Source organism: Cajanus cajan, chromosome 2, assembly GCF_000230855.2.
Source record: "Cajanus cajan strain Asha chromosome 2, NIPB_CcT2T_4, whole genome shotgun sequence".
Classification (NCBI taxonomy): Eukaryota; Viridiplantae; Streptophyta; class Magnoliopsida; order Fabales; family Fabaceae; genus Cajanus; species Cajanus cajan.
In genome coordinates, this window is record NC_138518.1 from 73,542,838 (window position 1) to 73,570,027 (window position 27,190).

The following is a 27,190-nucleotide window of genomic DNA, read 5'->3' on the forward strand; positions in this document are numbered from 1 at the left end:
ATTCATTCGAGATTTTTGGTGTTGTGAAGAGTGAATTTAGGATACTTTGGGATGCCATTATCATATTTTCAACTGAACTAAATTTGCTCCAAGGATAACTCACTCATTACTTAATTTACTCTGCAACGCTGATGTGAAACATATTAATTCCAAGTTCAAACTGCTGGAACAACGGAGTGGTGATAGGAATCCAATTCTAATGTGTTAGGTATTTAGGCAGCATATGATTAAATGGAATTTCACCATTTTTGACACAAATAACACATAATTTGGAGGATTCAGTATATTTCCAAATTAAATGCATCAAGCCTATACATGCCACTAGATAATCCAAAGGATAGCCCATGATTAGCTGAATTAGTAGCTAACAAAGATTCGGACAACAAACTTTCCAAAAAGAAAAGTTGCATCAAGAATTTGTTTGTCCACGGAACTGCCACCACTAGTTGTCATATGTTTTGCAATTAAAGACAAAATGTTAGTTAAACAAAAAAGCATTCTCATAAATAAACAAGTGCTAATCTGAACTATCACTAGCCACAAGGCTTCCATTTATAATATGAATCATCACAGAAAACAATACGAGACAAAGCATAAACAATGAACAGATTCCCATTGTTCTGTCCCCCAAGCCTGTACCCTATTAACTGCATGATCATCACATTTTTTTATCCCTCCAAATCATTAGCCTGACGAAAACATAAACACAATCAACTTCACTCAGTACCATGCTAATTAACCTGCATTACTTGCTCCTTTCTAGTATGATCACTGATCAGAATAAACAAATTAGTAAGCCAAGATTAATCATTAAACTATGACATGAGCTAATATGAACAAATCACTTCTTGCTTTTCTTGGCCTTTCCAACACGTAAAAAAGAACCCAACCCAAAGAGACGAGCACTCCCTTTAGAAATACAAGGAGTTGGTAGGTTCAAAACAGGACTAATCCTAAGATCATTGGCATAAGATCCTCCATAACCCTTACCTGAATGAGACCTTTGCACAGGATACAAATTTAAGGTAGAGGAACTTGAAGATGATAATGGCTTAGCTCTAGTTGAACTCACTCTCTTTGGATGTGGCACTGAGCCAGTTGAGTTGCTCCTTGACAAAGGAGGTGAATTACACATCAAGCTTTTCTTTGCATCACAATTGAGACTTCTGCTTCTATTGAACCCCCAGAAGGAGGTGGAGTGAGTTCTCTTATCACAATAACCACCATTCATATCTAGACCTTCTCTAATGCTCTCTCTCTTCAGTTTGTCAACGCTAGGGGCACTTGGAAGTGGAGGAAGTCTCATATATGGAGCCTCACCACAAAGGGTGTGTTTCCTAGTGGTGTTTCTCTTTTGTTGCATCTGAATGGGAAGTATCACCCCATTAGAGAAAAGCTCATCTGCTGAAGAAGATTCAAACTCAAGGGTTGTGCTAGTGCTGAACTCAAAGTCATGATTTGACTTAACAAGCATTGAGTCTTTGCGTGGTTGTTTCTTTAGTAGCTCAGAGACATCATGGGAAAAAGAGAAACGAGGGCGAACTGTTTCAGAACACATAATCACACTGTTCCCGCCAAGGAAAATTGAAGAAGTGGGAAACAAAAACCAAAGTGGACTTCAAGGTCTAATGATGTGAAAAGAAAAGAATTCAAATGTGAAAAGCAAAACAAGGGAAGAGAGATTTAAGGGTTGAAAATAAGGGGTTGCTTTTGATTTACAAGTCAGAAATACACGGAAACAGAAGGCATCCAGATACAGTGTACAAAAGGAAGAGCGTGTGTGACCATTTTATTTTTAAGGACCAGAGATATTCTGTGAAAATCAGAAGATCAAAGGAGGCACAAGGGATTTTTTTTGTCTATTATTGTTGAGAATAGGAACAAAACACGAAGACAGAGAATAGACTTAAAAAAGAGAAAATGTTGTATGCGACAAATTGGAAATTGTAAAAAAGGATGTGAACTACAAAGTCAGTAAAAGGTTAGAGGTATGTGACTGAATTGTTGGAATAATAATGTTTGGGGTGTTGGCATGTAAAACAGAAAGCCAGCAAAACTTGTTTCATAAGATATAGACTTCGGAAGTTCTCATCTCAACCATTCATGAAGCTCTATATTCTTCTCCACCGTCATATTTATATATAATTTTAAGGTGGAAACAACAATCACCATCTATTATATTGTTAAAAAAAATAAATCACAATTTAGATGGTGAAGCACTGTCAAATAAATATTTATAAATTAGGTTAGCTCCAGGTGTGCAATGATCTCTTGTTCCTTGTATTTGAGGATGATTAATTTCTTGAGGATATCTATAACAGATTTAATGAAATCAAATAATTATAAGCCAGTATATTAATTCAAGTATCATAACTCGCTAGTTAGAGGTTCTTACAGACAACAATTATGGTTCTTACCACTAACTTGTCATCAATAGATACAATAATAAGTATACCATTATTAAAGCGCAGTCAAATTAGAGTTTCTATAGAAATAGAAATTTCAAAAAAAGAAAAGAAAAAGAAGTTTCGTTGCTTCAATATCTTTGAAATTTGAAAGTTAGATCTTCTATAATTGCGTTATTAAAAAATGAAGGTGATGAAATGAAGGAACGTTCTACCTGCCAATTAAATTTAAGTACTCTCTCTTCATTAAGTATTTTTTTTTTATTATTTTATTTCTGTTCACAAAACTTCAACAAGATGAAGTTAGAAAGGAGCAACTCTCCGTTAAACAGACGGAGGCTAATTCAACATCGTGTTGAGGACCAAATTTCTAAAAGCATAATCTAATTAAGTTGCAAGTACAATCGTTATTTATTTATCTAATAATTACACTCTATTTTCCATAGATAAAAACTTATTAAAATATCAATGTTGTACCTATATTCTAAAGAAGTCGTCACGTATTGTAATTTGACGCGAAAACGGTCTTATCCAACTATCTGCTATTACTTGGTCAAATTAATGGATGATACTAACTGAATAATTCTTTACACTGTAATAGGTGGGTTGATGAAGAAATTGTAGCATGACCCATTTTTTGACAAGTTGTGATGTGAGCAAGGAGTAATGAATGAAGGTGATGAGAAAAGTGAGGAACTGTTTGAAGGAGCCCACAAAGCATCAATCAGTTGATAACAGTAAGATTTGTTTGGGGCAGGAAAAGATGTTACCAAAATCATAATCTGCCCCGGAAATGCCGTGCGCTTTGATCGAGACCAATCTCCATTCTATTAATAAATTATGTAATAGAGAGTAGAGACTTGCTTCAGTGGACCCAAACAGAAAGCAAAATGTCATCACTCTACCAAATAAATCACTCACAGATTCATCCAATTATATACCTGCTGCTGCCCCTAAACTTGTCTCCATGTGTCAACAAATTATGGGAAACTTTTTCATATAAAATGATAGTCAAAAACAAATTAAAGTTATCTAATAAATTACATTTTACAAAATTAAGATGAACATTTTGTATTAGAAAGATTAAAGCAGATGACTCTTTCAATATCCAAACCAAATTAAGAATTTAGTTATGGAGATTGGAGAAGTAGGTTTTCAATGAAGAACAATATCTCTTTACTGATGATATTCCCACAATTTGATGAGTAATTTCAAAAATATTTGGTGTACAAAATTAAGGACCAGTTACCATTTATTTATTTTTAATTTAAGGAACAAATTAAAAATATTCAAATAATTTAAAGATGTTGATATATTAAACCTTTAATTTCAAGTTCTTCCACGTGAAATTCAGAAATTGAAGATGAAGATGATAGTAATTTTTTATTTTATACTAATATCTTAAAATTTTATCTTTAGACTGATCTGATTTAATCCAGAAAAAAAAAATGATAATAATGCTTTATGCATAAATAAAAAAATGAAAGGAAATGAATAACAAATTATTTCTTCGTTGTACCATCGTACCAAACTTAATTCATTATCATATCTCGTAAGTTCGTACTACATCAGCAAACTAATGTAACAATCACCGTTTACAGGTTATGATAAAATTTCTCTATTAATTTCAATTGAATGATTGAGTTGAGTAGAACAGAATTCTTTATTTGTCAAGTCACAAATTTAAAATTTAAACCTTTACAAGTATTTTTGTTTAGGATGAGATAATAAGTGGGTTTGAAGAACAGCCAAAAAAATTTATCCTTGTGGTAATATCGTGAAAAAGTAAAAACAAATATTTGATGTCTGTCTTCACTATATATGATTTTTGTTTTTGACTATTCTCAACATGAAGTTATCCAGATACACTACAAGTCTTCTATAAATGGTTTTTAAGTTAAGAGACACTTTCTTAATTAAAAGGTCATTTTCAAAAACACGGTAAAAAATCTCCATTACAAACGAAACGATACAGTAGAAGCACTTGAATAAGCAATTTTTAAGATCTTTATAATAAATAGTTGAATTGAAATGTTGACACATATCACGCTACTTCTTTAATTTAAGAGTAGCTTCACCTACTTCCATGGAAGTGACCAATTTTGTCGCTTCCATCACCGGAAGTTATTGCAATTATCAAACATCTTTGTCCACGTTTTATTATTATATATTCTATTCATCGCAAGAGAATGACCTTTTCAACAAAATATGAACCTAAGTCCAACATTATGTAACGATTCTGATTATTTAAGACTTAATGTCACTTGAAAAATTTAGCAAATGCTCATTTCTAAACTTTTATGAAGCGGTAACTTCTCAGCATTTCTCCGGTGATCATGAAAAAGGAACGTACTAAACATTGTCAACCGATTATGATTTGCTACCAACAAAGAACACATTTATTTGTTATCAATTGTTAATAATGGAATCTCACGTTAAGTGTATGATCTTATTAAGTAATACAAAATAAATTACTATCAATTTAATACTATTTGAACTAATCAAGAACTTTGGAATAGTTATGAATTAAACTTTTTAAAAAGCAGCAAACTAAAGTGACAACTAATCAGAACACAAACAACTTTGAAATTTTTATAGGATTCAGTAAGGCACAAATCCCTTTCCACTATGCAATTTAGTTCACGTTCAATATAAGTTATAACATAAAATTGAAGTTTAAATCAGCAAAAATAAGCTAAGTTTAATTCCTTGGTTCATAATCCTATAACTTTAAGTCATACTTTTTGATCTATTAGATAATTTCCATTTTGATTAAGCACTAGAAGAAATGTTTCATATGAACACGAAATCATGAATATTTATTCCTAAAATCATCATAATCATGGCAATCAATCCCGATTCCAACATTACACCTAATTTTTCAATCGCAATATAAACACAAAAATAAATTCAACAATGGATAATTTTAGAAATATATTAAGCAAATAGATGATAGCGCAATTATCATATAATAAGTTCATGTAGAGTTAAAAAAGTACATAAGAATTCAATTCAATTTCAGCTACCCGAATATAACATGAGGGAATCTAGCTATTCGTGCTTAAACACAAAGAACTAAGAGTTGGAAGTGCATGAATGGTGCATTGAACTAGCTAGATCCTTTCCAAAACCTTCAAACACTTTCAACAATGGTGAAAGTCTCTTATTCTCTTTGCTCTACTCTAGTCCAAATATGTTTTCTTTCTCTAAAAAGTTCATTTATATCATTATGATTCCCATGTTGGAGTCCTAACTTACATGTTAGCGTTTGACGCTTGAGAAGTATGTTTAGTGCTTTGAAATCTTATAACAATGAAATTATATGTTTTCTACTATTTAATGTAGTATAGACACCTCGCGTTTCCAAGGAAATTGATATGCAAAAGTCTAAACACTATATGGTAATATTTAATATCAAGATTTTAAATTACAATTACAATTTTGTTCTGCTCTTTGATATAATAAGAAAATTTGAATAAATATAATTGATGGAATAAAAATTGTAGTCATATTATGATCACAAACACTCCCAAAAATCTTAATATTATAGTTAAATCCCAATCATAAATAATTTTAACAAAATCGTAGCTAACACCCACCAAACTGAGGCAAATTGACATCTTAATTCTTAGGCTTTTACATTCAAGAATCTAGAGCTACTAGTTTGTTGGATCTTGCATAAATATGTGAATGTAGCGATTGAATATTGCATGCTAATGATAAGTGCTTAATGTAAAACTTCAATTCTATGCATGAATTAAATATATAAAAAATCAATAAAAAAATCTTCTTAAAATATGCAATGTCAAAAGTATGCAATAAATTTCCTGGTGCTTAATGTACAACTTGAATTCTATACAGAATTAAGTATATAAAAAATTAATCAAAAACCTTCTTAAACTATATTATATCAAAACTATACAATTAATTTCTAAAAAATATTAAGAAATTTAAACTTTTCTGCATGTTTTTCTCAAAAGTGTTACACGAATATATATTTATTAGAGTTAATTATCCATATACTCTCAGTGTAAAGTTTTTTATACCGACAACTAATCATATCTTTTAAATTATTTTATTTTATTTTTATTTAATTAAATAAGCAAATGACATGATACTATTAAAAGATATAACTATTGTTAGTATAAATTTTTTTTACACTGACAGTGTACAAGTCATTAACTCTATTTATTATAGATTTATCACATGTCTATATATAGAATAGAATTTTGCTTTTCTTCAAGCAAACATTAAAGATCAAAATCAAAAGGCAAAATAAAATTTGTAAATAAGATCTTATCCTACAACATTCACTAAAAAACAAGTCTTTTATTTGAAAACATAGAAGCATAGAGCAAGTCATCATCACTTTCTTTCGTTGTGTTGTTATTGTTACTATATCTATAATTCTTATTAATATTATTGTTATCGATATAGCTATCACTACCTCACCAAAAGTAAGATTAAATCAAATAGTGTTGAGTGAATTGAAAGTTTAGATTTAAAATTTTATCTTCAATTTTGAAAACTTAAAATAAATTGAAAATGATAAACTAAAAACTAGTATTAGCTTTTAAAATTTTAAAATCGGTGACTATATCAATAGGGGGCTCAAGTTTAAAATTATCCATATATTAGATGACAAAAATAATCATTTGATACTGTCGAACAAATGAATGATTAGTAAGACAAAAATATTAAATGCTTTCTTGAATAAGATTTTGAGTCTGAGCCTAAGTATGAAAATTGAAAAAAAAAAATTAATAAAAATTAGTCCCACTTTATATTGTAGATGTTTCCAACTTGAATAACATTATTCCAAGATACCCTCTTAAAAAAAAAAAGTTATCCCTATATATTCGTGTTCTAAAATATATATAACATTTAATATTATGTGGAATTATAAGTTCAACCAAACATGATTTTTCCCCTTTTAACAGTTGTGATCCATTATTGAGCATTGATCTATTTTTTCATCTGATTCGGTTTCACCGTTCCAGGCAACTTATAGGTAATAACTATTATTGCGCTGATATATCTTCTCGAAATCTCTACGAAACAAATTTAGAAAATATTTTCGATTCAATATTTTTTTTATTAAATTTATGCTGTTATACTATATAATGCTATATGTATATAATTTAACGTTACATGTAATTTATAGCATATATTTATCGAATGTTTTTTACATTTTTTTTAATGTAACACTTTTTGTACTCTAATTGCGATCAATTTAATCTATTTATCTTTGCATGAAGCAATTTTTCAGTACTCTTGCCATACTTATTCTGAGAATAATCTTAACTGGAAAGAAAAAAATATACGAGTATAACACAGTAATAGAGTGTAATCTAATAGAAGCTTTTAAGTGTTGCTTGTCTTGTGTGCATTAGATTACACTCTTATATCTGATTCACCCCACAAATTAGAGCTATAAGGTATCTTTAATTGATGCCATTATAATACAGGCTGAACGGTAACAATCATAAATATCTCAGCACAAAATGATCAGGATTTGACCAAGTTTCCTGAATGCAATACAGAACAGAAAAATGACCATGCAGGCAACCATTGGTGAATAGTTCCAATCTTTTTACAAGCACAACCAGACGAGACATGCATTGTGATGCTCCGGCTGGTTTAATGGAAAAACCTATAAATCTTGTATGAAATATGGTAATATGAACAATTGGATGACTGGATTTAGTTTACCCATCAAGAAACAACAAACTCTCATCATCGAAGATCAATGACATCAAATTTTAAATTTGGGTTCATGTAAACATCTGTACATGTATCGTAAATGGGACCACCATCTGGAGGTTGATTATGTGGATGAAAGCCACGTTGCTGGCATTGTCTAATGACCGACATTCCACCAGGGGTTGTCAACCGAAAAATGCCATGGTTTCTGTACATGTAAATCGATACAAGTCATTTCGAAATAGACAATCTTTCGGCACCGAAATTCAGTACCTTTTTTTATGTGTAAAACAAAGATTCTAGCTAGTTTGGTTATAGTGGGGCAAGAATAGTAAACAAGCTGCCGTAGGAGAGGCACAGCCAAGAGGGAAACCCTTATATTAATGTTTTATTTTTATCTTTTTAAATATTTTTCTTAGCAGCTAGAATTTTGAAGAATCATGTTATTAATACAAAGTATCTACTGACTTCACTGATAACTAATCTACATTATAAAACTTGATTGACTATTTTTAATGGAGAAAGACTTCATGAATTATTTGTAATTGCAAAGTACCTACCAAACTCAAAGACAAGTTTTGTCGTACTACTATATGCCCTACTATACTCTATCGTAATGAATATTAGACATTAAAGAGGCGAGAAAAATGAGACCAGTAAAAATGAGAATGTTAAGATGAATGTGGTGACAGAAGAAAAGACAAAACACGAAATTACTATATACATGGAGAGATTGGTGTAACATCAATTAAGAAAAAAATTACAAGAAATTAGTTAAGGTAGTTTGGACACGTACAAAGAAGTCCCCAGGACAGGAGACACCACTGAGAAAAGTAAATTGCATGATTTTTAGTCATATGAAGAAATGAAAAAGGACACCTAGAAGGACAATGGAGAAAGTTGCCAAAAAAAATTTCAAGATAAATAACATCTTTGAAACTTTGGTCTTTAATTGGGCCGAATGGGATTATGTGATCTACGTAATCAACCTCTCCTTGTGGGATAAAACTTTGTTGTTATAGTATATTTTTCTAAGCAACTCTCGTTAGCCGACTTAAAACCCGTCAATATACCTAACATGGGTACTTAGCTAGTATTTTTAAAGGATTGATCTCTCTGAATAAGGATTTTACTGAAAAGGTTAAATTAATTATTTGGTCTCTATAACTGAAATTCATTCAAAAATCAATCCCTGAATGAAAAAAACTTGGTTTTAGTCCCTCTAAAGACGAATAGGGACAAAATCTTCAGGTACTAAAACATGAGAAACATAGTAATGACAAGGACCAATATGTACTAATAAGGGTGTATAGGGACTGAAATTTAAGTATTTTTCATACAGGGGCTACTTCCTAATATGAGTGTCATCTATAGGGACCAAATAATTTGTTTAACCTATTAAAATATTTTAGAACTATCGTGGAATTAGAGTTATATAAACATTTCTCTATGAGATTACATATAAAAAAAAAATTAGGGAGCCTAGGATTTGAAGCCACGTTATGCAGTAATTATGAATAAAATATCAACTTCTTAATTATTTTATGGATATACTTTCTTTGCCATTTTCCCCGTCAAAACACATTTTGAGACACGATGTTACCTTGAACTGTCTGTTGGTGCCATAACTATTGCAACAGCTTCTGGCAGCATAATCTATATAGACAAGCATTTCATAAGATACAAAGAAAAAATATAAAGAAAATGCCAGCACAATAAAATGTACTTAGCTTGATTATTAATTGAAAGCATAACAAATGTGTATGTGAGACAGGCATCCAGTGCACTACAAATAGTTTCATCTTAAACAAAAATGATAAAAGAATAAATTTTAGCAAAATCACCAAATTTCTAAGAGATTGATCACAAAGCAAGGTACAGTAAAAACGGATTTTCAGGTATATGGTAAATTATAAGATGTATATCAAATTATACATTTATACTCTCAACTATATGTTTGATAAATAAAGATCAAAAACTGAATCTAGGACGAGTAGTTGCAAGTCTTCATTTTATAAAATTGTGCAGGAAATTTAATCTGAGTAACACAGATGTTTCCATTCAAAGATCTCTTTTTTCCTATCATTTCCTCATAGAAAATAGCAGAAATATATCTCAAAGACCAAGGCAAACAAAATAAAAATCTCAACTAAAATGGGTGTGTAGATCAATTCACCTGATATGAGTAATGAGTGTGTAGATCAATTGATGACATGAAACAAGATTGTGTAGGATGTGTCTGGCAATGCAGAATTATGTGTTAGTGTTGCAACATGGGAATACTAACAAATTAAAAATACGAAATTTGGATACAATACAAATGAAACTGAGGAACATTAACAACATTCTCCTTTCAACACTCTTTATTAGGCCCACATTTTAATAGTAGAGCTCAGATGGAATTTCACCACAATAAAAAATACAGCATTAAGAAGAGTGTCCAAACATTTTTCAACGAGACTATAGAGTAAGTGACACAAAAAGAAAAATCATTCTTTGGAAGTCAGGAAATAGAAGGAAAAAAAAAATCAAAACCCCAATCTGTTTCCTCCAAACACAAATGAGGCACAAATTAGCAAACTCTGTTTTCTTTTCAAATGTCATATTTTTCACCTTTCTTGGTTGTGGAAGGAAAAAGTGCTTATATACTATTTTGAAGCATTCTCCATCAGCATATCTCTACTTTTATCTAAACCAGCTTGGGAACATAGTGCTCTAAAAGTTTAGGAAAAATGCTCTAGGTGCATTCTCCGTTTGTAGTTCTGTTTAGGGTTTAACATAGAAAGCCTGCTTTCCCAAGTAAATAAATTTAACATAGAAAGCATGGCTGCAAGAGGGCTTTGCACAGTATAATTTTTTATTTTTTTTAAATATAGTGGCCTCCCATGCACTCTCCAAATTATGTGTTATCTCTTCGGTCACGAGTAACATATTGCCATGATGTACATCTCACCCGCCCCAGACTCCAAAATGGTGAGTGCCTTATGCAAATGCTGACCTTTAATTTCTAGTATTAAAATCTCCAGGTTTCCAATATTTTCTGGTATCAGTGCAACATAAATAGAATATCTGGAAATTTGTGGCTACGTGCACTTGCAGCAGGCAAAAGCCAGTAACTAGTCACCTACTTGCAGAAGCAATCTCACCATGCAATGACCAAAAGTTTAAGGTCATTTCTGGGGAACATTTTAATCTACATATTTACGAGTATTGTAATAAAAAACTAGACATTTAATTTCATATGCCAACAATTTGTTCTGTTGCAAAAGAACTAAAAAAACTAATGACATCAGCAATGGAGCAAAGTGCAAACCCTAGCATATACTATTGTAGAATACAGTATATAGATAATTTACTGAAAACATTGTGATAAAGGGTCAATAAGTTCAAGAACAATTTATAACCAGTGCCCACATGCAGAAAACTGAACTCACGTGGATCCACCCAAGGGGGAAAAGAGATTGCTTATCTTGCACTTCAAATATCTCCTCTTCATTTGTAGCTTGACACTGCTCAAGAAGTACAACAAATGTGACAAATTTAGAATAAATAATTGTAAAAGATATTACTCAAGGATTATGATGAATATTTCTTACAGAACTGGATGTTGCCTCCTGCTTTGGGATTATTAGAGCAGTAATATAAAATTTTCTGTTTTTCTGCAGATCAGTTGTATTAGCAAAATAGCAATCAATATCTCATAATTTAAGCTAGGAGATAGATCCAAAGTTAAAACCAACCACACTGGTGAAAATTTTAAGTATGCAGTGTATAAAAATACATTGTGTATAGCAAATTCATGCCCAAACACACATCAACAAAAGACAAAGTCCACAATATTGGGCCCACATTTCTTTTTGGTTACTGGAATCCAGCAGTAGGTTAACTTTGTCTCTAAGATGGTAAATGTACAACTTTTAATACAAGAAGAAAAAATTATGTAGGTGATGTATAAATAAATAAATATATATATATATATATGGGTCCCAACTCCCAAGATAGTCATGGATCTACCCTTGCTTGTTGCTTTAAGTTCAAAAACATGAAAATCACTTACAAGCAAACCTGCAAGGATACCACAAGTCTCTAAATTTTTGTCAGTGTTTGACTTGGCAAGCTTCATAAAACTCTCCATCATAGAAGTTGACTGCAAATAGAATCAAATATCAGGAATAGGGAATACTTCCATACTTTTGTCAACAGTTTTGATTTTGGAAATGGTAAAGTATAGATGTGAAGAAACTATATACTTAAAATGAAAATAGCTATTCCTCCCTATAAATGAACCTAAAAAAAGTGTTGAGAAAGAGAGAAAATGGCATGTGGTGAATTATAAAGAGCATATATTTATATGAAGGGTCATAAATACAAAAATAATTACAAGAATATATAGTTAGTCTAACATAATTGCATAACATATAATCTGCTATTAACATTATTATTATTATTATTATTACTATTACTACATTACTTCTAACACTCCCCCCTTAATCTGGAGCATATAAATCATTTGCACCAAACTTGCTACATATATAACTGACTCAAGGACCTCCCAATGACTTGGTGAAAAGATTCACCCATTAATCATTTGAATTGAAAAAGTTAGTGAATTGATAATGAGCCATGAGTCTATCAAGCCTTCAAATTAGATTATGAGCAAAACACGTAAACCCAAAAACAAAAGGCGTAAAGTGGACAAACTTACTAGTTAGATATTTTTGTTGTAAAGACTAGAAGATTACATCCAATTAATGACATAACAAGCTGTAAGGACAGCATCACCCCCAAAAACAAGGAGAAATACTACCATAAAACCAGCATCCAAATTGTTTTGTCAGATGTCTATTTTTACATTAAGCAACCTCAAACTCATTTTGTTCAGGAGTATAAGCACAAGGTATTTGATGAAGAACGTCATGTGAAGCCATAAAAGATTGAAATTGTTGAGATAGATTTTCACAGGCATTAACACTTTGTACAATGCAAATGGGAACTCCAAATTGAGCCTTAATTTTATGAAAAAAAGAAACAACTCCAAAATGATTTTTCACTAAGAATAACCAAAGAACATTAGGGATAACCATCAATAAAAGTGATAAAATATCTTGATCACTATATCGATATATAAATAGAACCACAAGCATCAAAATGAACTAAAGTAAAAAGATATGTAACACGACATGTGACAGCAACGGTGGTGGCTAGAAACCAGAAAAAAAAAAATTTGAGATTCAACGTGATAGAACCAAAAACTAGAGTGAAGGCAGAATTTTCAAAGGGGATTGGCACCAAGAGGAAATGGATCCACCAGGCAAGCATGGATTAAGGTTACCTCTCTTTTAGGCTCTAGATACCATGTTAAGAAAGAGAGAAAATGAGAGGCATGTGATGAATTCTGTGTGTTTAATTTATGCAGTGCAGCATATATTGATATAAGGGATCATAAATATAAGCACAAATAAAAATATTACAAGAATACAGTTACTCTAAGTAGCATAATTAGATAACATATAACCTACCCTATTTACATTATTACTAGAATGAGAATCACATTAAAGAACAGGAAAACATCAAAATATGTTATTAACTCTTACAATGTGTAGTTGCAGAGGAGACTCAGCACGAACAACACTTTCTGCTGACGGAATCTCTGTCTTACATCCTCCCTCATTAACAAAAGGTGACACAGCCGGAACCAAATCTTGTACTTCCGCAAGTACAGGTGGAGGAGAAGGCTGTCTGGTAACTTCAATTTGAGCAGGGATTTCTGTTGCTTCAAAAGAGATCAGAGAAGGAGCTTCATCAGCATGCTTTGCCTGGCAGTCGTCATTCTGGGTAAGAATTGATTCTAAATCTGATCTATGTTGTTCTGAGATGTTATTATCTTTTTTATTCAGAGATCCATCTTCCAAGGGTTGTTGAAGGCTGTTTGTTCAGACAGAGAATACAAGAGGATGGATTTAGTTAATATTAAAAGTAAATAGATAAACCAGCTCAAGGTGCATTAAGGACAATAGCATCTCTTTTTTTATCCAATGGGTGGGTCAAAGTAGGCTTTGGAGGGGAAGGGGATAAGGGATGGGAAAAGGGTGGATGTTGCATAGCTTGACCAACTGAACAAACTCAAGGGACATCAAGGATGATAACTTGACAAGCCTCAAATTTTATACTATACGTCAAATAAACCCTTTTTGAAATAAATTATATAAATAAAGTATCATTATTTAGAAAGTCCAACAACATAAAAAAGAACTACAGATACATAAAATAGGCCATAACCTTGGAATTTCAACTGGAGACAGATCTATGATGGTTGGATACCTGACCTACATCCACATAGAACATTCAGGATGATCTTTGAACAGAATTGAAAGACAGCTTAAATACTAAGCATACCCCTTTATCACTTGCAGGTGGTCGCCACTGCCCTTTCAGCCCATTGGGACCTAGAATAGAATGCTTGGAGAGAGTTTCCTCCTTTGGACGTGGGAGACTTAGAGATCTAAAGAGAGCAAGCATAATCACAAGGGTAATCAAAAAAAAGTATTCATCTAGCATTATCAACTTTCATAAGCAGAAGTCTATTATGACAATCAAAGTAACCAAACAAATTTTAAAAAAAACAAACATTTGCATAACTTCATGCCTGCAGAGAGAGCAAGTAAAATAATTTATGCAGTACTGATAACCATAAGGAGGCGAATCATACAAGAAGTCGTCCAAATGCTAAATACTTACAGTCTCCTCATATTATCTTCCACAGGCCTCACACTAGAAAACTGCTGGCCCCTTGATCCATGGTAAAAAAACTCTCTAGTGGTTGGTATGACTGCCTGGTCACATATACAATAACATATGGATACAAAAACTTCTTTGGAAGGGGAGGTGGGGAGCATAGAAATAGTTAAAAAGCATTCAAACATAAGAATAAGTGTAATTGTAAGGAATGATTATTATTGATGAGCTACAACCTTCAACACAAATTCTCAGGCAAATTTTACCTTTATTTGATTATAACTAGCCAAATTTTGCTTTTTCATTGGAGGAAAATCCATTAAATTATTTGAATGACATTTTTCCCGCCCATTGTGGAGATATGCTTGCCTGCTGTTGAACTCATTGATCTTCTGCTGCACCTTTGGTTTCAATTGCTCCAGCTCATTCACAGAATTTAACAATTTCTATAGCAAGAACCTTAAAATCAGATTACATCCAAGATTGTGTAACAAGTTATTATTAGATGACGAGATGAAACAAACCTTTCTCAAAGCTTCTTTCTTCCCTTGTGGAGATGATCTATAATCTCGGTGACGAGGTATTGTCTCAGAGACCAAACTAATACCAACCAAGGGGAAAGACCCTCAATTCAGTTTGATGAGCAAAATAAGAAATAGAATATAATATTGTCCACTTATTTTAAAACATTCAGCTGAAGACAGTACAAGCCATTTATGAGTCAACAAATACACAGGCCATTTAGTATTACCTAGAAAATCTTAGGAGCATGATATATAGATCAACAATATTCTTCTCTGCACGAAAGATATCAGCCTGCAACATCAATGTCAGATCATGCAAAGCAATTGCTGAAAAATTATCTTAAAATGAAAACACTACCGCATTAATGTTTCCAAATATAAAAAGACATTATTAAAACAGGATAATAAATTCGGCAGCAGAGAATAAAATATGAAATGTCAGTGCAAGCAATTAGCTGTAGAAGAACAAAATATGTAGAGTCAAAGACTGAATTATCACTGACATGATTCTTTAAAATATAGCATGGAATGATTTTAAGGAAAAACCAAACATAGTAGAATGAAAGTTGGATACTGAAATCCATGCATACAAATTTTTCACATCACTCACACATTTAAGTGCCTAACCTACTATCTGACACTTATACACTCAAAATCATATAAAAGGATAAATATTAATATTTTCAATTTCTCCAACTAACAGAGCTTATCAGCTTAGCTACGCACACATGATGCATCATCGTGCATTCTGGGTAGCTAGTTTTAACCGTGAGAAGATAGGCTTAACTGTATTAGTTCTAGGCTTCTGTTGTAAGTTCCTATCTTTCCTGACCCTAACCTTAAATACATTACGTATTCAACCTCTTGTATCAATCGTCTTTTCATTCAATCAATAACAATGAGTTTCTACTTCTATGAAACCCCCTGCCTCTACTTTGAGCTCTGCGGTTTGTGGCCACATCAAGATGGTGTCACCTTCATCACCTCTCTAAAAATAAATAACAACAAGCACACGATGTTGAGTCTCGTGAATATAACCTAACGTTCTGATAAATTCCAATGTAATAGTTGATTTGATGATATATCATAAAGGACAGTTCAAAATAAGCCATCAAGCAGTGAAAATTGCAATATCCAGCGAACCCTAACTTTGCCTCATCCCCTTTCCGTATACATTCAAAAGCAAAACGAAATGTCACAAAATCTCAAAATTCGTTTGGTGTTCATGGTTATGGAGAAAAGGAGAAAGACCTGTTTGAGGATATTGTCCGCGATCCTGTAGTAGAAGCGGAGAGCAATTCGATTATCGACATCAAGCTTCTGCGTACTCGCAGCGATGTTGATGGTCTCCGAAGAGCACCTCATCTTTTTTTTCTTTTTTATTTTCTTCCGCAGAGCAGGAATATTGGTGCTGATGCTATGCGTTTCCCTGTCGACGCAGCTCCACTCTCGGTTTAGCTTCGCTGAGTCGTCGACGTCAATGGCGGCTTCCGCACTCAGATCAGATCAGAGCATGCCATGTCTGTTTTGGTTTCTCGCGGGGTAAAAATGGTAATTCATAATTATTATTATCTTTTTTCGTCACTTTCGTAATACTGTAGTTAGTTGTTGTTGCATCACCCTCTAATTTTAATCCCAAGTGTTTTTCATTTCTAATGACATTCAAATCAGGAGAATATCCCATTATATTAGACTGAATTATATATTTAATTAAATAACAATTACTACTTATAAATATTTTATTTTTCAGATAGTAGTAATAAAAGCTTCTTATTTTAGGTTTTTAAGCGCTATCATATATTTTTTTATCTAAATATTTTTTTATGTTATTGTGTTTTAAATAATTAATAAACGAGTACTTTAATAAAGTAATAATAACTTACATAACAACCAAACTTATATTTCCTAAAAATGTGTTTTGGTGGTTAGATTTAGTGTGGAATAGAGAGAAAGGAGATGAAATTAAGTTGATTCAAAAAGTAACATTTAATGGAATAGAGAGGAAATATCTATTTTGATTACTTTCTGTGTTATTTGTAAACTACTTTCTCATCATATATGCTTTTGTGAGGTATTGTGCTTTCTTCTATTGTTGTTGATCTCGTGAGTTATTATTGTGTCTCCTCTCTTTCCAACGAGCTTTACAATTCCTCTCACATTTCAACCCATTTTCATTCTCAGCCAACCTTCTAGATAGGGGTCTACAAAAAATTCAAATTGATCTGAACTGATTCATAAATGATCTGATCCGTATTGAAAAATCTGAATCGATATACTTTATAAAACCGGTTCAATTATCCGATCCATTTTTATAAATCAATTCGATTCAGTTTGATTTTCTAAAAAAATCAATCCATATGTGAGTAAAAAATGTATAACTGCATCGCACCGAACCGATTCAATTTCAAAAAAATCGATTCATATTTTAAAAAAATCAAACCAATTCACTTTATAAAAAGTGGATTAGTTAACCAATCTACTTTTATAAAAATGAATCGGTTTAATTCGGTTTGGATTTTTTAAAAAGTCAATCCATGAACATCCCCACTTCTAGAGCTCGAAGTAAGATTTTTGAAATTAATTTGTTGTTAAATGTGTGGTTCACTCATTTGGGTACTCCTCTTTAACTTACTTACCTTCTCAAGTAATTTTAAGTACTTGAAACACTATAATCAACTAATTATGATAAAATCATAATTCATTATAATAGCATGTTATTTGTACATTAGAGATCACTGTGATAAACTATAATCATATCATATAATCTATTCTGCAATATGATTTAACAAAATAATTATATATACTTATATAATTATATATTATATGTCTAAAACATAAACAAGAGATAAAATGGTAATTGTTTAAATTATGTATTTTTATATAAACTCTTAACTATATAAATATATTTTTAAATGTCAATTTCTTTTAATTCTCTCTTAATTTTATCTTATTAAAAAAATAAAAATTTCATTTTATTTCTTACATAATTTTTTACCAAATCATTTTTCCCATTTTCTTTTAATTTCCTATGTATTTCTTCCCCCCTCAGAACATAGCGTAAAAGAAAACTGAATTTAAACATTTGTCTCGGTTATGACGAAAACATATAATGTTATCGATTTGTATTTTTTATTAAAATTAAAATACCACTAAACTTCGAAATTTATTAGCAAAAGATAGAAAAGAGAAACGTTTCGTAGTTGTTGACATTGGCTGCTATGAATCTTGCGTGACTTGAACAGAGCAACATTGAGGTGTCATAAATTTCAAATTTTGATCCAAATCGAACCTCATTCAACTGTCGTGTCATCATCTCCATCAGGAAGATTAACAAAACGAACCCATCGTCTCTTTAATCACTGCATTGTCATTTTGCAGATCCCAAGAAGTTTAAGAATCAACTTCCACTCGTTCTTAAATTTACTTGATGAAACCAAACTGGGAGCTCAACAACTGCTGCAACCACGAGCAGGTGGTGTTTCTGGTCACTGTTGCTGTCTGCACTGTCGTTATACTTGCAGTATGTACTTCTCTGCTCTCCCACTCCGTTTTTCTTTTTCTGCATTGGATCCATAAAGAGGGGAACTTTACTAATGTACTTCTTCTGGGTAAGATCTTTTATTACATTGTACTATCTAGAAGAAGAAGGAAAAAAAATAAAATAAATAAACTTGCAACGTTGCAATGTCATTTTCTAAATGGGTATATACTGGCGGTGTTAACTTGCAAAGTTTAAATTGGTATGTTTAAAGTCAACAAAACCAAACTTCCTAGGAATTTTTTTTTCTTACTTTCCTAATTCTGTAGATTCATTGCTATTGCAATGCCTGAATCTGAATGGTTGGTTGTGTGAATCTATTAATTTGAAGTTGGCTTGAGTTTTATCCATCTATTGGAAGGATTTGTAATCGTATAAAAACTCTTGGCCTGTTAGTGTTATTATAAATGTGGGCTGTTCTGTTTAGTATCTGTGATTTCCCTGTAAATGTTTTGTAATTCCTGCATTTATTGCAGCTATGGAGAACAGTGTTACTCAGACCCTTTAAGCTTGTTACCGTATTTCTTCACGAGGCAAGCCACGCAATTGCTTGCAAACTTGCGTGCGGTCATGTAAGAGCTTAATTTTTGTGCTTTTGTTTATTTGATTAATATTTCTGATGTTGATAAAGTTTTGGAAGAGAACATAATTTTTCTGCTAGTTTATAATTGATTTACTAGATTCTGATTATATATATTGACCAATCTGTCACAATAATATCTCTCCGGTGTCTTTTTCATATTTTTCATTTTTCTTTGCCAGATGTTACCATATGTCATATCTTGACAGTGACCTCTAGTGAACTTGTATTTATTAATCATTACTCTTTCACTTGATTTTGGGATTGGTTATATTCAAATGCATATTAATCATTACTCATGCACTTGATTAAAATTATAGTCTTATTTTTTTTACGTATCTGTTGTGTATTCTCCTCATTTATGGAAGGCGAAATCTGTAAGAATTTTGTGTGAACTGTGAAGGGCTAAACACGTCTGCCTAGTGCCAAAAGTAAATTATTTTTTAAGACTTAGGATCGTGCATTAGTGGCCGACTGGTTTTTGACTTGTTACTCTATGAACATGTTTGGATACAAATTTAGAAAGATTTTTAAGAATTTTTCTTCCAAAAATTACTCTCTATTTTTAATAGAGAAAATTTCAAAAGTCTTTTAAAACTGTATCCAAATAGACTCTATATAATTTTTGTTTTTGTTTTTTTTCCATTTGTAACTTCTCTTTCTATTTTCCTTATTTGCTAATCAAATGAATGTACCATCCACTTTGTGATAATTTTGACTCACATTCCGTAGTGTTCAGTGTTGTTGCGGTACCTAAAATACTAATTATGGATCTTCTATATGGCTAGGTAATCCTCTTTCTGCTTGTAAAGATCAGGAATGTATCTTGTTTTCAATAAAGAATATCTGAGCAATTTCTCCTCTTTATTGACACTTCAGAAGAGAGATGCAAAATTAGAAACTTTTCCAACAAAGATCTATCTGTATAGCCATCTTAGTCAATTTTTTTATGGATCCTATATGTTTGGATATTGCCTAAATAAATGGTCCTTTTTAATTGTCAAACATTAGACGGCCCACATCTATTAGTTAATGGTATTCATTGATCACTTCCTCGACTGGGTCAACCTCATACGCTGAAGCTGTTAGTGCATTCAGGTTGGATGGGACTGAGGACAGAGCACTTGATTTGTTTGTTTAATAATTTCAATTTGTATTTTAATTTTGAGTCTGGATTGAATGCTCATAGATGATATAAGTTTGTACTTAGTTTGGTTATGGTCCTCATACTAGTTTAATTGCAGGTAGAAGGAATCCAGGTTCATGCAGATGAGGGTGGAACAACCCAAACACGTGGAGGCATATACTGGTTTATCTTGCCAGCTGGATGTATTGTCTAAACTACAATTATTGCTTATAAATTTTACTTTTTTTACCTTGACATGTTAATTGCATTTGTAGCTCTCATCATGCTACCGATTGGCATGGAAGAGCATTCAAAATTATCAAATCTATTCTCATGAATGCAATATTTTCTATTCCTATTGCCTGCATCTATCATGTAGCAGTTAATTTGTGTATACTGCTTACAACCTTCATGGAATACTACCATAGTTGCTATTATTTTCTGTAAATGTTTGGGTTTATTTGATCTTATTTGTTTTATCCTTGTATTGGTGATTCAGATCTTGGTTCATCTTTCTGGGGCATGGTATTGATACTCGCATCAACAAATCTTCTTACTGCTAGAATAGCTGCCGGTTGTTTTATTGCTGCTCTACTTATTGTCCTCTTCGTTGCCAAAAATGTAGGTGATGAACACTGCCCATTTTTTTAACCCATAAGCCTTGTTATTGGATGCTACAGTGTCTATTGAGAACATGAAAATTTAGAAACAGGTTGAACAGTTTATAGTATCTTTGTTAGAATGGAGATTGAGACATGATAACATGAAGCATCGTTGTTAAAATTCAGTAATAACTTACATGCTTCCCACCTTGCATCTCTGTGCTAGTGTGTGGGGAACTATGTTATAGGTGGAATATATGTGCATTTTCTGTGATGATATTGATCCATTGATATTCAATTCTTCATGCAGTGGACTCTTCGAGGACTTTGTATTGGTATGTGATGTGCTTTCATGCTTAAGTTCTCTCAGTTATAATGCTTCATGTTTCTCAACATATCATATGTTTGGATGTTGAGGCATCAGGATTCATCATTTTCCTTGGCGTGATATGGATCCTGCAAGAGACAACCAAAGTTCGAATACTACGGTACATTATCTTGTTCTTTGGTAAATACTACACCATTCTCTGTTAAGCATTCTTTGGTCTCTTGTTTATCTTCAGGTGGGAATCCCTGACTAATTCCTAACCCTGGTTAAAGATGATGATGTACTTTGTTCATTTTCATTGAAAATAAATCTTTAACTTCCTTTTTTTTCAAAAATTAAAATGCAGGTGTAATGAATAGCTTGTTTTCAGTGTATGGTATGTCTTTAAAAATATAGAATCAAGTTGATTTGGTGTTACATCTACCTTGTATGAAATAGTAAAATCCCTTTAACATGACAATTCAGATATTTATGATGATCTGATCTCCCGAAGAGTACATTCGAGTGATGCAGAAAAATTTGCAGAAGTGTGCCCTTGTCCTTGTACTGGTGTTGGATGGGGTGTTATTTGGTGAGGACATGTTATTAGAAAGAGTTTACTTTGTTGTTTCTGCCAAAGGACTTTGGTTGTGTTTTTCTACCTTTGTTGAGCCAAAGTAACCTGAAATCACATTTACATTGTGTTGTTTTGTTTGACCAATTCTAATTTCTATTTGCAGGGGTTTGATATCTTTTGTTTTTCTTTGCGGAGCTGTGTATCTGGGTGCTGTGATCTTGTCATAAATCATAAAAGTAGCTTCATTCTTCACCTATATTTGTTAGTTGTTAAGTAACAAATGGCATGCAGTTCATCTTAATCCTTTTTGACTTTTATGTCTAGGTGCAGGAAAGAAGATTCTGCTTCAAGTTCTATGATAACTGAAAAACAATGTCATTCAATTCACCTGGCTTTACTACTTTTGCTGATCAATTCTGAATATTGTCGTATCATTCATTCCTGATCACATTCAGGAGGGAAAAAATAAGATAAAAGTAGTTTCGAGGCTCTCCCCTAGTTGAGTATAAAGGTAACATATTGAAAAGCGTAACATATAAAGTAATATATTAAAAGTTTCACGGTTGACCTTTCATCTAATTACCTCCTTGCATTACAGTTTATTTACAACTTTTTTTTTCCTGGAAAGCATTACAACCTTCTGCGGACGATATCAGGCTGCGTATAGTGCAGATGATATTAGAAAATGAACTTGCAATTATGTTTGGCTTATAAATAACACTATATGAGCATTTTCTAGATTTATTATGTACATCAGTTTACTTCCTTTATATAATATTTTTTTTGGTGAGTAAATAATGATATAAAATATATATAAAAAATAAATGGGGGAGATAATATATGCTTGCTTTTTTTACTAAATTTTAAGAAACTGGAGAAAAGCAGGGAAAGATAAAGCAAAAAGTTACGAAATCAAAAAAACACAGTTGGTGAATAATTTAAATGGGAGAGATAATGAATCGATTTGTTATATATTAAATAATAATTTCCATGCAAAATATTTTTGTAATTAATTATTTGAGATTTAAAAACTAATAGCTGATTTATGTTTATTTATATAATCATAAAAATTACATTATAGAAAAAGTAGTTGATTTTATGATAAGATATTCATAATAAGTTGCAATTTTAATTAGATTTTAGATTATTTCAGTGTATGATTATTTTGAAAACTTAAAACAGACGTAATATTTTTTACAAGTGGTCATTTTTTTGTTAAACGTGATCTTTTAACTTTTTTTTTTCAAAAAAAAAAAGTAATATGATCTAGCACGAAACAATTTGAACAGAAACAAGACAAAGTGGGTACTAAAAACTTACGCTAAAATGTGAAAAAAAAAATAGAGTTAATCATCTGGCCATGTAAAGTTTTTTACACCGACAACCAATCATATCTTTTAAAATTATTTATTTTATTATTATTTTATTAAATAAGTAACTGACATGTCATTATCAAAAGATATAATTAGTTACCATTGTAAAAAATTTTACATTAACAGTGTAAGCAATGTATGGGAGATTAACTCAAAAAAAAAAATAACATCATATAGTAACAATCGATAACATTGTAACCTAACAATCGACATTTTTTTCGCACCATCAAAAGAAAAATAACAATATATATTTTGTAACAATCAATTGGCTTATTTGTAACCTATAACAAATTAGTTTTAATGCTAGATACTTTAGCAATAATTAACGATAAGATTTCTAAATTCAAATTTAAACCCATAACTTATTAACCCATATCAATGCTAGAACAGTTCTAGGCCAATAATTGATTTATAAATCAAACCTCTATTGATAAATCAAACAGTTCTAGGCCAATTATAAAATAACCAAAATCTAACTTCAAACAATTGATGGACATGTAAATACTTACTTCAATAAAAGTATAAAATTAGGCGTAGTTTTCCGTACTGTGAAATCCATGCAACAGAATCACTTCCGGAACAAAACATTTTTTTGAAATTTGCGGATAGAAGAAACTTAAGTTTATAATAATGATGATACTCCTACATTGACAAAACCAGACGTACTTTCAAAATTCAGAAAATGAATTCAAGATTTAAAGTCAATTAGTCAGACAAAATTTTAACCGGCATACACCATATGCAATTCAGCGAAGAAATTCAAAGGTAACAAAATGTAAATCTAAGCCTCTGTGACAGGATACTCAAACACAACATCTTTCCCCGAGAGCTTCCTGTACACTGCAGCAAAAGTCTCCAACTTGTACTCAGTGTTGTTTCTCTCCTTTGGGTCCAAGTAAACCTACAAACCGATAGCAAAGTTACAATTAGGTAGGCACAAATGAAAAATAATAAATAAGTAAACAAATGACAACAAATATCATAGACACATGCTCAACCATATAGCATGGCTAACAAGACTTGGACACTTGACTCTGAATATACAAAGTAACCTCAAAAGTGGCAACAATAGCCCTACCTTCATAATCTTGGATCCATCAATTCTATATCTAATTCGCTTCCCAACAATCTCAGCAGGCAATACAACATCCTCCAACATGGCTTCATGAACAGCAGTAAGAGTACGGCTGCGGGGACGTTGAGCAGCAGAACCTTTCTTTGGTGGCCTCAAAATCCTCCGGGTGGCAACCACAATAACATCCTACAAGTTTAAAAAGATTATAATTGCTAAATAAAAAATAAAACTGGATACAAGATTGGACCAAGAAATTATCAAGTTCAAGAAGCATTCTAAATGAAAAGAAAATATTTTGCACATGATTATAAGCGACAAATCTTCCACAGGCCAAAGGAATACTCAAGACTACTATACAGCACGGTAAGTAAATTGCACTCAATTCTCCAGGATGATGTTAAAACTTACAAAGGTGAATCAATGTTGTATTGTGTAAGCAACTCATTATTATTCATTAGCTTGACGTTACAATGAACAATTGGCAGTGATAAATGTCGAGACAGATGATATAATAAAGGCTTATCAAGTCATAATACGTGCTCTCAAGCAACCATCACATCAAAATGGTAAAGTAAATAACCATTAACACAATATCAAATGTATTCTCAAACTACCAAAATCATGTAACAACATATCAAGATAATTGTCAACAATATGCTAAACTTTACCTACCTTCCCACTAAACTTCTTCTCAAGCTCCCTAACGAGCCTCACATGAATCTTCCGGAAACCTTTCCTTAGTCTGTAAGGGACATGGATAACAACAGCCTTGCGGTTCCCAGAAACATCAACTTGCCTGCAGGTAGTAAAAATCACGAGTCACTGGACAAACAGAACACTAATCAAACTTCTTACACAGGCACAGAAAACCATGAAAAAGGCATACTTACACTGCAGAGTTTATGTATAGATCCTTCAGATCACTTTTAAGCTCCTGATTGGTGTTTTCAAGATCAAACAATGCCTGCAACAGAAAAAGTAAAAACAAAATAATCACACATTGGAAATAAATGTTGATGGATAGAAACATTTGATAATGGTTAAAAAATTACCTGCCCAACTGACTCTTCAAACTCAGTTGGTTCAGAGTCCTTGTCCTTGTGGATTTTCTTCCTTGATGTGAACATCTTCAAAACTGTACACAAACAACAGAACTTAAGCCTGGCTAAACAATATAAAGGATTCCCAACTTACAAAAAAATATTAACATTGTTATACATGTATGACTTTGAATCGCATCACAAAAATTAAAATCATAGTGCAAAATAGAAAAAAGGGTAAACCTCAATTTGAACATTCCCTAAAATATTCCAAATTTTCAAAGGATGCGCATTGCATTGAATTCCCCTAACCCCAAATATAAAACATGAAAACAGCCATCTTCAACAACACCCCCACTGTATGTTAACGCATTTCACTGGTTACCAGAAAACTTACAAAATAAAATGAATTCAAACAAAAAATAAAAGGAGAACTTTTCTTCTATGTCCCAATTATTCCAGCAATTGATTTGCAGAACGCGTAGAAAGGACAAATGGGTATCAAGCACACAACTTACCTCAGAAGAGGCAAGCCCCAATGGATCTGCGGCGAAGCGTAGAAGAAAAGTTAATCTCTGCTGATTCCGCAGTGCAGTGAAAACCCTAGGGTTTCTGATGAAGCATGTATTATAAGGACTTAATGAACGACTGGGATTTTACTTAATGTACACGTGGACGGTTCATATAACAAGTTTTAATATTTCCTTATTTTAAATCTTTTGGGCCTAAAGTCTTAGAATTTTTGGGTTCAATATTCTTATTTGAAATTGTATGGGCTACAATCCAACAGCAACTATAACTTATGGGCTTTTAAGCCCAAAATAATATCATGTTCAAATTTGCGTGCACACTAAAAAAAATAAAAAAAAATAAAAAGACTGGTCTGCACAAAGTCTGCACTTTTTCTAAAAGTTAAAATTTTGTATTAAAATTATGGACCATTTATTTTACATATGAGCTATACAATTGCTCATGTTCATGCGATATCTCGAGAAATGCTTGCTTTTTTGGTAAAAAAAAATATTTTACTTAAAAAAAATAGTGATACACTTTTTTGTTTTATACTTTCTTTAACTTATTTTTATCATTTGTAAAAACTTATATAAGTTTCATTATATTAATTGCGCTAAATAATTTTAGAATTTAATAAAAATAGTTTTCATATGATACATTTTGCATTAGCGAATATTAAAAAGAACTCACACAAATATGTGCTAAGATGATAGCTAAATAAATTCTATTTAGAGATTATAATATTCAAGATCTAATAAAAATATATATTTTCGTGTTGTTATATATATTCATCACGGTAGATAATACGATAGATAATACGTTACGTAAAATAAAACAATACAATATCTAAATTCTTAACTTTTTTTTACGCCAATCTAAATTCTTACTTAAAAAATAAAAATGGACTGTTGATTTAGAGAAAGGCTTATAAATTTATTGTCTATTTATTAAACAATATAAAAATTAATAAATGAAATTAGTCTTTTATTGTATAGAACAACCTCTTGGCTTGGGGATATTTGTTTTTTGTTTAACGTATCATTTTTATTTAACTTTTTTATATTTATTTTTCTTTAAATAAACTCTTAAAAA

At 31.7% G+C, this 27,190-nt stretch overlaps 4 protein-coding genes across 11 annotated transcripts; 1 reads left to right on the forward strand and 3 right to left on the reverse strand.

The window, feature by feature from the left end:
- Nucleotides 1-478: 478 nt before the first annotated feature.
- On the reverse strand, nucleotides 479-2,109 carry LOC109804193 (uncharacterized). Its single transcript, XM_020365985.3, has one exon. The coding sequence runs from the start codon at nucleotides 1,556-1,558 to the stop codon at nucleotides 842-844; it is 717 nt and encodes a 238-aa protein (XP_020221574.1). The 5' UTR covers nucleotides 1,559-2,109; the 3' UTR covers nucleotides 479-841.
- Nucleotides 2,110-7,830: 5,721 nt separating this feature from the next.
- On the reverse strand, nucleotides 7,831-16,923 carry AMSH1 (associated molecule with the SH3 domain of STAM 1). The gene is made up of 14 exons (XM_020364999.3): nucleotides 16,619-16,923; nucleotides 15,595-15,659; nucleotides 15,368-15,443; nucleotides 15,110-15,289; nucleotides 14,847-14,941; nucleotides 14,505-14,610; nucleotides 14,388-14,434; nucleotides 13,703-14,033; nucleotides 12,166-12,255; nucleotides 11,705-11,767; nucleotides 11,543-11,617; nucleotides 10,285-10,347; nucleotides 9,712-9,764; nucleotides 7,831-8,316 (listed from the first exon to the last, which is right to left on the reverse strand). The coding sequence occupies exons 1-14, from the start codon at nucleotides 16,730-16,732 to the stop codon at nucleotides 8,142-8,144; spliced, it is 1,533 nt and encodes a 510-aa protein (XP_020220588.1). The 5' UTR covers nucleotides 16,733-16,923; the 3' UTR covers nucleotides 7,831-8,141.
- Nucleotides 16,924-18,518: 1,595 nt separating this feature from the next.
- On the forward strand, nucleotides 18,519-22,835 carry LOC109804255 (uncharacterized). Of its 8 annotated transcripts, none has more exons than XM_020366049.3 (11): nucleotides 18,519-18,621; nucleotides 18,746-18,887; nucleotides 19,382-19,477; nucleotides 20,730-20,814; nucleotides 21,111-21,232; nucleotides 21,524-21,548; nucleotides 21,638-21,721; nucleotides 21,888-21,917; nucleotides 22,007-22,112; nucleotides 22,261-22,333; nucleotides 22,422-22,835. In XM_020366049.3, the coding sequence occupies exons 2-10, from the start codon at nucleotides 18,795-18,797 to the stop codon at nucleotides 22,322-22,324; spliced, it is 705 nt and encodes a 234-aa protein (XP_020221638.1). In that variant the 5' UTR covers nucleotides 18,519-18,621; nucleotides 18,746-18,794; the 3' UTR covers nucleotides 22,325-22,333; nucleotides 22,422-22,835. The 8 variants fall into 8 exon arrangements, 7 of the variants coding, with proteins under 7 accessions (XP_020221638.1, XP_082925136.1, XP_082925134.1 ...); XR_014431787.1 differs by having other exon boundaries at nucleotides 18,537-18,887; nucleotides 22,422-22,608; nucleotides 22,696-22,835; XM_029272348.2 differs by having other exon boundaries at nucleotides 18,536-18,887; nucleotides 22,428-22,835.
- Nucleotides 22,836-24,117: 1,282 nt separating this feature from the next.
- Nucleotides 24,118-26,258, reverse strand: LOC109803922 (Ribosomal protein S7e family protein). The gene is made up of 6 exons (XM_020365603.3): nucleotides 26,104-26,258; nucleotides 25,598-25,680; nucleotides 25,436-25,509; nucleotides 25,218-25,341; nucleotides 24,549-24,731; nucleotides 24,118-24,371 (listed from the first exon to the last, which is right to left on the reverse strand). Exons 2-6 carry the CDS (start codon nucleotides 25,670-25,672, stop codon nucleotides 24,252-24,254), a joined length of 576 nt encoding a protein of 191 aa, XP_020221192.1. The 5' UTR covers nucleotides 25,673-25,680; nucleotides 26,104-26,258; the 3' UTR covers nucleotides 24,118-24,251.
- Between the last annotated feature and the right edge of the window lie 932 nt (nucleotides 26,259-27,190).